The sequence below is a fragment of the Mandrillus leucophaeus genome, unplaced genomic scaffold, assembly GCF_000951045.1.
Source record: "Mandrillus leucophaeus isolate KB7577 unplaced genomic scaffold, Mleu.le_1.0 Scaffold943, whole genome shotgun sequence".
NCBI lineage: Eukaryota > Metazoa > Chordata > Mammalia > Primates > Cercopithecidae > Mandrillus > Mandrillus leucophaeus.
In genome coordinates, this window is record NW_012110286.1 from 226,527 (window position 1) to 239,289 (window position 12,763).

At 35.2% G+C, this 12,763-nt stretch overlaps 1 protein-coding gene across 2 annotated transcripts in view; it reads left to right on the plus strand.

Annotated features, from left to right (window-relative positions):
• INPP4B (inositol polyphosphate-4-phosphatase, type II, 105kDa) overlaps positions 1-12,763 on the plus strand; it is a 501,991-nt gene that overhangs the window by 93,811 nt on the left and 395,417 nt on the right. For both annotated transcript variants that reach the window (XM_011970320.1, XM_011970321.1), the window contains one exon: positions 1,517-1,561. In XM_011970320.1, the coding sequence (XP_011825710.1) occupies positions 1,517-1,561 (45 nt within the window). The remainder of the gene's footprint in view (positions 1-1,516; positions 1,562-12,763) is intronic.

Sequence of the window (12,763 nt, forward strand, 5' to 3'; positions counted from 1 at the left end):
CTGGAAATTTAGACTGTCACTGCCATACCAAAGAGCACTAAGCCACAAATATAGAGCCAGTGGAGATTTGGTCAAGTTTGCATGTGAACATTAAAATTCATTTTTTATTACTCAAGTAATTAAAATCATTGGAAGAATTGTATGTTTGCTTTTATATTTAAAATTCTAGGGTTTGGGTTTTATTGTTCAGCATGAATTACGCCTTTTTCTTTTCTTTTCAGAAGATTCCTATAGTCCAATTATTTAAAACTGGCCAATATATGCCTAACCTTCTCTTTTAATTTACATTATAAAGCTAATCTTTAGAAAATTGTGTTGGTTGGAGGCATTTTTGAGAAATTTGGTTGTCAATGTTTAAAGCAGAGTTAATTGTTAATGACCTTTTAAAAAAACCCAGACATTTCAAGTTCACAAAAGCCTACCTAATGATTGTCACTTTAACCTCTCTTGAAAAATCTAAAAATTGTTAACCAAAGCAATTGCTAAATGTCAGCAGAAGGAAAAAATATACAGTTACTGTGCAAAAATAAATAAGTAAATAAATAAATAACTCTGTGAATAAAAAGCAGTTAATTTTTATACAAAAGGGTAATTCTTAAAATATATTAGTGACCAAACGCCAGTAAATTTAAATAGTATCTGATGAATGCACCAGCAAAAATAAACAAGGAAAGGATTTGTATAATATTCTTTCATTTATTGCCAAATAGTTTACTTTTCCATACATGTTAGTTTTACTTATTTGGCCACCCTTGAGTTGTAACAAATGGCATCCCAGTCATACATCCAGTCATCCACTCTTGTTTAGGAAGCTTCTACACTGTGTGTGGTCTTCAGGCATCTACCCATATCACTTCCCGTAATCTGATCACTCTACCCTCTAGCCGTTAGATGGTTCCATTTCCATACCTTTGTCCCCAGACTCACTTTCCCTCCTAGTTCATCCTAAATTATTTAGCCATCTTGTTATATTTTTTAAACATTGCTGACCGAAAGAATGGAAACATTTTATAAAATGTTGGTTTGAGCTATTACTAAATTAGTAGAACAACCAGCACTATAATGTACATCATAACCTAGCTGAAGATACCTTTTTTGTTATTGATTTACTATTTACAGCAGGTCAGAGTGGCTTGGAAAAAATCCATTTAAGAGAGTATTTTGGTAAGGGGGTTCTTTATGAAGGATCCACTTCTGTCTACATTGCATCCAAAAGAAACACAGTTGTAAAATATGTTTTCTGTTTGCCATGGCTTACAAAAACAACATTTCTTAGTTTCTTTATAACCATAGAGATAAAATGACCAATCAAATCTTAAGTCATATCTAGTTCTGCAACAAATATTATGCCCTGCCCTGAGAACTGATTATTTATAGGCCTGATAAACCAAGTTTATTCATTCTGCCAAATATTGTATTTATTCATTCTGGTCACGATGAAGCATAGTAATATATATTGACATATTCTTGATAATTTGATTTTTTTTAAAGCTGAATTTGCGTCTATTATTTATAGGTATCCAGAAGACTCCAAATGAACCACAGTTGGAATTCATCCTTGGTAAGAAATTCCATCTTATTTGTATCAATAAATATAAGAATTTGTGTAGTATTTTGCAAAGTATAGGTACATTGCTTACATCAATACATATTTTACAAATTTTTATGAACATTGTTCTGTTTTTAAAATTGTTCTATAAGGTAGGTGTTATTTTCTCCAAATTTATAGGAATTAACTTGCTGCCCAAGGATACAGGGTTCAGTGGTGATAGTTTTGCCTCTCAACCAGATCTACTGATCACACATTTCATGCCCAGCACTCATTCTAACATAGTGACTGCATTTTGTTGCTAACCAACGTTCCTGCAACTCTGTTTGTCTAATTTTCTATACCTGGGCTGGAGACTGGCCACCTATAGTTTGTCTTTGTGTTCTTTATGGCATTTCCAGGATTCCTGCCCATTTCTATCTTATTCAAGAACATTCCCTGACTCTTCCATATTGATTTTTGTGAACATGCCAGTGACATGTGAGAATTTAACTTTCAATCAAGCTTTGACTTGTTTAAGCAACTCTAAATATCTGTCACATGTAAAAATTTGTAACTTTGTCCAAGGATGAATTAAAAGTGTGCATTCTGAGACCAGTCCACTACTTAACTAATGAGTGGAAACTACTTTATATTTGAATTAAGTGTGACTGCAAAAATATCATTAGGAAATTAGCTACAAAGAGGTACTTAAGGTAAAAATGTGGTTCATATGAACTATATAGACTGGTCTTTTTTTTTCCTTTCATGGTTCTGAATTATTTCGGAAAGACAGTAGTATTTTTACATTTTATTTTAAACTAAGTTTTATAGACTAATACATGCACATATTCAATTTCATATACAGAGACCACATATAGTATTATAGTATAAACATTTTTACATATTAACATATATTTTCTAAAGTTTGGGGAGCAAATTGAAATACTAAAACCCAGTATACATACTCTATACTGGGTTTTAGTGGTTGGAATTTCTAAGTATTTTAGGAACAGGCATTTTTATTATGTTTTATATTTATATTTTTTGCTAAAATATTTTATTTTAAAATATAACTTACTGAAACCATAGTTGATATGTAATTCATTTTTTGAACATTCTTTGTTACAAATATAGCTAAAAATGTGCTATAAATTAAATATTAAAGACTTAAATTTTTCCAGGTATTGAGAAACAGGCAGAAATGTGAAAAACTCAAGAAAATTTTATAGTATCAAAAATGAAGCTATTATTTTTTTCTCTCTCTCTTTCTCTAGAGAGTTTTCAGATTGTATCAGATATAAAAAGAACATGTTTTTGGAAATGGAGCTGAAGAGCAAAAGAAAGGCTAGGCACTCTTCACTCTTACTACTTGAGCTTACATCTATCCATCTTTCATTTTTAAGAGAAGAAACTCACTTTTTACATTTTTGACAGTACTTCTGAAAAGTGAAGTTTCATTAGAGTGGTTTGATGTATTTCCAAGCACAAATAAAGCTTTGTTATTTGCCTGCTGGACAAAGAGGGAATCTGAAGAAGCAGAAGCAATTAGGGTGGCAATTGTCAGGCAAATGTGGTGGCCAGCCTTCAAGAAATGGCATACCTGAGCCAAATACCTGTCTTCTAGTGCAATTAAGAGAATCTATCTTGTTCAAAGACCTAACTATGTTGTTTGTTTAGAAAGCCAAGTAAATTTCAGTAACAACACTATCATCACTTGTATTTCCGTTTTTGAATCACAGAATTAACAGATTAGCAGCTGCAATAATTTATTCATAATAATGTTCTTCCAGTATAAAAAACTTCAATTTCCTTTTTTATATTTATTTTTAAAATATACTAAGAAACAACACCAAATAATTCTGTCTTATCAAATGGCAAGAAATGCTTGATGAATGTTTTTTCAAGTCATCATGGAACTGTGTTGTTGATCCTAGAAGACACAGTTCCCAAACTGTTAGGTTCCTTAGCACTTAAGATCTTCAACTACACCATTTCTTGAAGACTTTTTAAAAACTACTCTCTCAAAGATATTACAGATAAACACTTGTATGTTTTACTGTATATTTTTGTCATGTTTTTTTGAGATTTTTTTAATCCCACAAATCCTTCGATGTCACCTATTGTATGAGTAACTTCTATTCATTTCCTAACAACTAATGAAAGAAAAATAGCTTCTTAGATATTTGTATCATGTTTAAGGGGGTGCATATTTATTTAATCAGAAGTAAAACAAGAACAAATTCTAGGAAAAAGAAATTCAGTAAGGTAGAGGGCTTTTTCATCTAATTATCATTATTATTATTTTTGAGACGGAGTCTGGCTCTGTCGCCCAGGCTGGAGTGCAGTGGCCGGATCTCAGCTCACTGCAAGCTCCGCCTCCCGGGTTTATGCCATTCTCCTGCCTCAGCCTCCAGAGTAGCTGGGACTACAGGCGCCCGCCACCTAGCCCGGCTAGTTTTTTTGTATTTTTTAGTAGAGACGGGGTTTCACCTTGTTAGCCAGAATGGTCTGGATCTCCTGACCTCGTGATCCGCCCGTCTCGGCCTCCCAAAGTGCTGGGATTACAGGCTTGAGCCACCGTGCCCGGCCTCATCTAATTTTTTTAACGAAATCTCTGGTATTTGATTCTCTACTCTTAACCAAAGTATTCAAATTATTTAGGAATTTCAATGGCCTTGCTTTTTAAATTAGGAAAGCAGCCACACTGACCAATTTGTTAGATAACATCTTGCTTTGTTTAAGTTATTTTCCATCAAGGATTTATGTCCGCTTTGTTTGTGTGCTGCTATATAATAATTATATCTTGTTGAAGTTCCTCTGCTTATTGAGTTCCTCTGCTGAAGTTCCTTACTTATCCAAATAAGTAAGGTAGGAGGTACTTAGTCAATTGAGCAAGCTAATTGGCTAAAAGCGTCTTGAGCACAAGATAAGCATGTACTGAAAAACTGAGTATCTCTTGTCCATTGTTAACTGTATTTCTAAAGGTTGACTGCATTTAAATTAAATAATTCACCCCTACAACCGCAACTCTGTTTTCTCATATTTTGTTTCTTTGAGTGTATCAATACTTTTTTTTTTTTTTCCACAAAGAAAGAAATAGTTAAAAACCTAAGAGAACAATGAGTTTGTTTATGGTTTAATGAAATTGTTTTGATTTCAATAAAGTTGGCATTTAAGAAGAGGGATCATTTCTTAAAAACTAAGGACATTTCTTTATGGAAACAATTGTGGAAAATGTATAAAGAAGACTGATCTTGACAAGTATATAAAATACACTTCTATGAACTACTTTAAGGTTTTTCTCCTGATGATTATTCACCTCCACTTATTATGTCTAGAGTCAATAGAATGCTTATGAGAATGTCTTCATATTTTATATGTACATCACATATACTATAAATCCAAAACAATAGATACTAATACCTATTAAATACATAGGAAAGAATGGCATGCATATGTTTGCATATGTGTTCCATGTGTTCTTTCCTTGACACTCTGAAGTAATGTTCTTGAAATTAATTTATTCCTTGATGGCTAATACTCAATGCAAGCCAAATGACCAGATACGGGATACAATAAAAGATACATTTTGTACATGTCAACAAGCTTTGGGGTTGATTATGATAGGAATGGGGGCTTGGAAGCTAGAGTGAAAGCCTTAATAAGCACAAGTCATTTGCTCATCTAAATTATATTGGGAGAGGCATTGAAAACCTATATATAAAATCATTTCAGATAGTGTTAAGTTCTATGTAGACAGAAAGATAGGCCACTGGATAGAACATATCCAGGGGAGAGGCACTTGACTTGGGTGAAAGAGAGACTACTTTAGATATAGAATTCAAAGAAGACGTCTAAGTGCTTATGCAAGGTATGGATACTAATTTGGATATTGTCCATATTGATCCTAAGAATTGGGTGACTTTCCAAGTAGGAGGGGACGAGCTATACTAGACATTTAAATAACACATAATAGGGTTCTTATAATGGGAATATTGGGATCGAAGGGTAGTAAATTAGGTTAGTGATTTGACCAGGAATGAAACCAAGTTACACGTTGTTCTGATTATGAGGTTAAAAAAAAAAAAGCCACAGGGAGAATGGCAAAATAGTGGAGGACCATTTGCTGGGCTACTGAAATCCCAAGATCAGAGTAGGACAATTGCAGGATAGACTACATGCTGAGCCAGTGAGATCTCACTCTCATGCTTCTTGTATTGTCCCCTCACTTTCACCTTTAACTAAGCTGCAGCTATCTGAATAATGGGATCAGGCCTGGTGATTGGATGCTGCTGAACATCTAGTGAGTAAAGGATGGAGAGATATGGGATTTGAAGCCAACAGATTGTTAGATCTTTTGCCTTTTGTGGAGCTGTTTTCTTTTAAGAATCCATATATTATGTGTAGAATAATTTTCTTCAAAAAATTTTTTCTCTTAAATTTAAAATGTGCTGACAGGCCTGGTGCGGTGGCTCAAGCCTGTAATCCCAGCACTTTGGGAGGCCGAGACGGACGAATCACGAGGTCAGGAGATCGAGACCATCCTGGCTAACCCGGTGAAACCCTGTCTCTACTAAAAAATACAAAAAACTAGCCGGGCGAGGTGGCAGGCGCCTGTAGTCCCAGCTACCCGGGAAGCTGAGGCAGGAGAATGGCGTAAACCCGGGAGCGGAGCTTGCAGTGAGCTGAGATCTGGCCACTGCACTCCAGCCTGGGCGACAGAGCCAGACTCCGTCTCAAAAAAATAAAAATAAAAAAAAAAATAAAATGTGCTGACTCCTTCACCATAGGTTTTACTGGCACATAAAATAGGAGTAACCTGTGATTCAAATTATTTAACAAAGCCTTTATTTCTCGGTTTTCTCTAAAATGGGTAAATCCACATTAGCTGCTATAATTTTATATTAATATAGCAAAAATTATCACAAAAATAAATAATAGGCAATGTAGAAACACATCATAATTATGTCTAGAATGTGGCCATCCATCATACATTTTTAGACATATTTAACCCTCTTTTTTTCTATTTCGCCATCTCATTCCCTGGCTTTTCTTCTATGTCAAATTCAGGAGGGATGAAAGAAAATAAAGGCCACTGTATTTCATCCCCAACTCAGAGTTGATCAGCATAAGTTATTGTTTAATTTTTAAAGTGAAACATACGTTCATAAGATAGGACACTAATCAGTCATTAAAAATCATTTATCAGAAGGATATTTCATCACACAAAAGAATACGAAAGTTTTAAAAGCAGGATAACAAACTATATGCACAATATGGCCTTTATTTAACTATCTGTGTCTCTGTGTGCAAGAGAACAAGATTGGAAGGTGTGTGTATCTTCAATCATGGTTCTCACCAGTTGGTAGAATTTTTATTTCCTTTGGTATGCTCTTCTATATCTTGTAAAGTCTTTGCAAACTACACGTGTAAATTTCACAATCAAGTGTTGTTGTTTTTAATAAATAAGCTGAATGCACTGAGCAAGAAAAGTGGCATATCTTAAGAAGTAAAATTCTGCTTTTTGCCTTTAATTAACTCCAAATAGAATTAGAGAAATTAAACTACTACTCTTAAAATCATTAAAAATCATTTAACAGCTGAACTATTTCCTAGGGTACCTAAGAACATTAGGGATTGCATAAAAATTTTATGAGAAAGAGTAGTCACTGAGGCTAACTAAGGAAGACTGACTAAAGCCAATTTTTGAAGAAAGGAAACAGATTAGAATAATTAGAGGAAAGGGGAAATTACATTCTACAGTAGGAGAGCTGTATGAGCAGATGGTTGGTGTTTGGAACAAGATGAAAGCTCCAAATTCAGAACATACAAAAAAGACACACAATAAATAATTATTTATTATACAAGCTACATATAGAAAGGTCCGCCATCTTGTATTTCTAGAAGGAAAATGAAAATAGTATTCTCCTCAAATAGGATTCTTGATTCATCTACATCCTGATCCTTTGGGAAGAGTGGTATATATTAAAATTTTTTTAATATATAAAAAATACATAAAGTTTTTTTAATAGGAAATTAACTTCATATTCACTCTGTAAGCCACCACTTGTAGAAGGTCTATTTTTTCTATGGAAGTGGATGATTGAAAGAAGTGTCATGTGGATATGCAATTCAGTATACGTCTGTACCAGGTATATGATGTGTACTATCCTAGAGTTTAATGATTAAAATTCAGTTTTTTCACAACAATATGTCCCAGTACAATGACAAGAAGTCCTCAGGTAGGTTAATTCAAATATTATAGTGGCTATAAATAAGGAGTGCTTATCCCCTTTGGTGGTTAAGGCTTTGTCCAGGAGAGGGCTGATTCTAAATACTTTGTCTGTTCGGTCATATATTAAATAATGTGAACTGACTTTGGATTTTGTATATGCAGGTACTGTATTTTAATAGCCCATTTAGGGAAAAAAAAAAGATAAAATCATGTGATCAGTTTTCTGTGCTCGGTATTTAAAAATGTATAAAAATGTGCCCCACTGACAATCTGGACAAGAAAATGTCTCATCTCTTTACAGACACAGCATTTACAACTTGCAAGGGCCTTCATTAACCTGCATGTCAGGTCCATTTATACTTTATAAATTGCTATAAATCAGGCATTGTTTTATATGTTTTTCTAAAAGGAAAAATCATAGGAGGCCCAACTTATGAATTATCTTCTATATTCACAATCCTACTCTCTTGCTGGTCTCTGTTCTATAAATGATTATAGGGCTCTGACTTTTAAAACTCCAGTGGGAGAATGGAGGGTTCTAGTATATCTTCTTCAGTATTTTTACCTTCTACATGGTATGCTAGCTGAAGGGAATACCAAGCACAGAGGTATATTTTCACATTTATTCTATTGATAAAACTCTTATTTCACCACATGGGATGCGATAAGAGAAGCAACTGCTAAGAATTAAACAAGGCCTGTGCTTGCCTTATTTTATATTTTGTTGCCTCATCATAAGTTGATTGCCATCTATTTAATTTTTTTTTTGTTTTTTTTGTTTTATGTTTGTTTGTTTTTAGACTGGGTTTCACCCTGTCACGCAGACTAGTACACAGTGGCATAATCATAGCTCACTGCAGCCTCCAACTCCTGGGCTGAAACAATCCTTCCGCCAGCAGCCTCCCGAGTAGCTAGGACCACAGGTGCTCATAACCATGCCTGGCTAGTTTTTTTATTTTTATTTTTTGTAGAGAAGGGGTTCTCACTATGTTGCCCAGGTTGGTCTTGAACTCCTGGGCTCCAGTGAATCTACCACCTCAGCCTTCCAAAGTTCTGGGAGCACAGGCATGAACCACCACACCTGGCCTTCTTGCTTCTTGTAGTATAACACATCCCTTATAAAACATTGCATTTCCCTGAACTACCATTTTCTGGGCGCCTTCTAATGACAAGTCATTGTTCAGAGCCCTAGGAGGACACAGCAACAATTACCGTTTTTTCAGCATCTATTATGGACTTAACTTTACAAATAGCATGTCAGGTATTTCTCACCACAATTCTACAGGATAATAATATTAAAAGTAACTAACATTTATTGAGTGCTTACTTGTTTGCCATATGCTGTTCTAAATAATTTACATATATTAATTACTTCTTATTTCATTATGAGTAATTGCTCTTTTATCAACCCTGATTTCTATGTAAGAAAACTTAAATATAAACAGGTAAAGTGGTGAGCCTAAGCTTTGAACCCAGGAGTCTGAGTTCATACCATAATATCTCCTCCCATATTGTCATTACTGGACAGATTAAGAATCTTAGATTCTCAAAGGTCTACTTTCTGAAGATCTTACAGAAGTTGAATGATGGAGTCAGGATCTAAGCTGAGTTTTGTCTGATTCAGAGGCTCCTGCTTTTAACCATCAGTCAATATCCCCCTCCTCATTGATTCATACTTCCTAGGAGTTTTCAGGAGGTGATGAGGATAAACAACTTTGATAATGTCAGGCAGATTGTGATAAGGGCAAAATAAAGGCATAAGCCAAGAACTATAGAAGCGCTGAGCAAGTATAATTCGTTATAACAATGGCATTGAAAACAGATCTCAACGGAGGAGGCATTTGGACCAAGTCTTAAAGAATGAGCAGGATTTCAGTTGGTTTAGGAGGAACACAAGAGAGAATTCAGAAAAAAAGAAATAGAAAAAATACATGAAATCCTAGAGCTCATTTTCCAAGGTGATGCATTTAATGCTCATTTACATTTCCCTCTTTATTGCTTATAATTCCACTCTAAAATAAATTAAAGCTCTAGAAATTCTCTTGCAATATTCTATAATTGTCACATGTATATCAGAGACTCATTTTAAAATTCTAAATGAACACAAGTCTTTAAACATTTTTATTGCCACCAAATTATATGTAGGTATCATGATGTATTGAGTCTTACTGCCTCTGGGGCTGTGCTAGATGAAACTCAGAGGAGGCTCAGGCCATGCTGAGCTGGACAGAGAGGACTTTTTAGACAGGCTGTGCCTCTAATTGCCTACTTATGTAGGCAATAATTTTCCCATTGAGCCTTTCTTTGAGCTATGTCAATTTTGAGAGCATCGGATAACTAGCAGTACTTTCGAGGAGATATTTTTCAGAACAAGCATTCACCAACAACTCAACAACAAAAATAAAGACAATAAATAGAAATGGATTTGCATTCCAGGCTGAAACTGAGCCTAAGTAGGGAGGCAGTATAGCTTCCAACTAAGAACTAGGAGTGTGATGCCAACTTGCTAGTGTTTGAATCCTGTCTTTGCTACTCTATAGCTATAAGGCCTTAGAAAAATTGCCCAATGTTTCTGAATCTCTATTTCCTATCTGAAAAACGGGAAGGATATTACTATTTACCTTATAAAGTTCTTGTGATGATTAAATGAATTAGTGTAAGTGGTTGGTTAACATATGATTAATATTTCCTTGAATAAATCACTTCATCACACTCCAAAGTTCCTTGAGCAGGGAGTCTAGCCACTGCCCTTTTGTGCATAGTAATTGCCATCACTTGCTGAACACCTTCTAAGAGCAAGGCATTAAACACTTTTGACATTTTCTCCTTTGTTCCTATCACAGACTCCACAGTTGCTTCCCATTACCTATGTTTCACAGACAAGTTCATTCACTTGTGTGAAGGCATATGTCTAGAATGTAGAGCAATCTGGATTTTAATTCCAAAGACCATATTCTTTGTGGTTTATGATTAAAAGCACAGGAATGGGAAAGAGAACAGCAATACAAGGTTATCTAAGGCCTATATGAGGTTTTTGTACTTCTGATATAGTTATTTAATTGAAAGAAGAGAAAATGAACCAATTAGAGCTTCTTTACACATCTGTCAGGTGGGTAGTGGTTTTCTGGTGACCAAGATTCAGCGTGTTCTGCAGTTGGATTATAGCCTGTTCTTAGTGACATTGGTCTAAATTCTCGTTTGGTGCACCCTGCAGATATGAGATATGATACATCAATTAATAAATGAGAAGTATGTAAGACCTCAAACTTCTCTCCCACTTCTCCTGCCAGGACTATATCATTTAACTGAACTGTGTTGACATAAAATAGATTATTCTTGTCATATTTATTTCTAAGTAATACATTGTAGGAACTTTTTAATTACAGCATGTCTTTAATCAGGTTTAACTTCACAGGCTTAAATTGATTATTCAACATGGATTGAGCAAATTATTTATTAGTTATTTTTCCCTAAATGTTTCCTTTATACTTTTTAAAAAATTTGTCTTTCATCCATGACCAACATATCCCATACAGTTTATTTCTATTTCTGTGTGGTTTACCTAATTACTTTCTCCCTCCATTGTCTAATTACTGAGAGCATTTGTCACTGAAACAGGTCTATCTATGCAGCATCTGTTGCTACTTAGGGGTAACTGAGGAATCAGGACTACCTCAGGGCTTTGTTTATCAGATGCTTTTGCTTTCTGTAAAATCAAAAGCCACCAGGGTTGGGAGAGAGAGAGGTCGCCTGATGCTGCTATCTGTATGGTTGAAGTTTGTCAGTCAGTTTTTTTGTTGAGCAGATGGCATCCAAATGTATCCTAAGTCACTTGGGGACCATGCCATGGGGACATGAAGAGACTTAATGGAGTGCAATGCAAGATTAAAGATAAGTTCTCTTACATTTCTATTGTACAAAACAGTCTTCCCCAAATGCTTCTTATTTGAGCTTTTGCAGTTGGCAAAGGCAATGTTATTCCTATTTTGTAGTGGAAGAAACTGAATCTTTGAGTGGTTAAGTGACTTGCCTGCAGTGACATTTCTGGTAGAAAAAAGCCCAAAGCTTAAGTTCTCTGTCCCTTACACCTCCATCACGTCTACCAGTGACAAAGAGATTATTCTCAGTTGTTATCCACAGTGATAAGGTGGCAGAAGTCAGGTTGAGCATGTGGGTATTCCAGGTCAAAATTTGTTCAAATTTAGAATGTTTGTTTTATCCCAGTGCAAATTACTTTTCCCTCTAAGTAATTCCAAGGTCCACAGCTTTAGGTAATATTTGTAAGCCTTTGTTTTCAAAATTTGTAACTCCTGCTCTCAATTTTCCAACGAGCTTTCTACTCCCATATTCAACTGGCTACCAGATAACACCACTCGCCTGTTCAGGAGGTATTTTAAAAACTTTAAGATAGCTAAAACCTGAGTTTTTAAATCTCTAGTTTTTTTTTAATTCCCCCATGATATCTATCTCCATAAAGCACACCACCATCCACTTAGTTACTCAAATCCCCAAACCATAATGCCTTCTTGATTCTTCTTTTTCTATAACCTCACATTAAATCCATCATCAAATCCTGCAAGTTCTAGGTTGCAAATATATTCTGAATTTCACCACCTCTTTCCATCTCCACCACTGTCCTTCGATTACAAGCCATTGTGAGCTCTCACCCAGGCCAGCAGGCAAGTCCTCGTGAGTCTGTTTCTATTCTTGTCCCTGCTCAGTCTCTTCCTGATGGAACAGCCATTCTTCTAAAAATATAAATGTAACTTCTTTACTCCCCTACTTAAGATCTTCCAATGGCTTCAATTTTACTTAGAATAAAATCAAAATGGGTCTTAGGGAGCAGGCCATTCTCACCTTACCTTGTGTTAATTTTCTAGCTCACTCTCCATCAACCCATGGGGCTTCTTTCTGCTTCTCAAATAGGTCAGATGTTTGGGTCTTTGCACTTATTGTTCCCCCTCAGCTGGTTCCTTGGTATGTTTTAGGTCACAGCT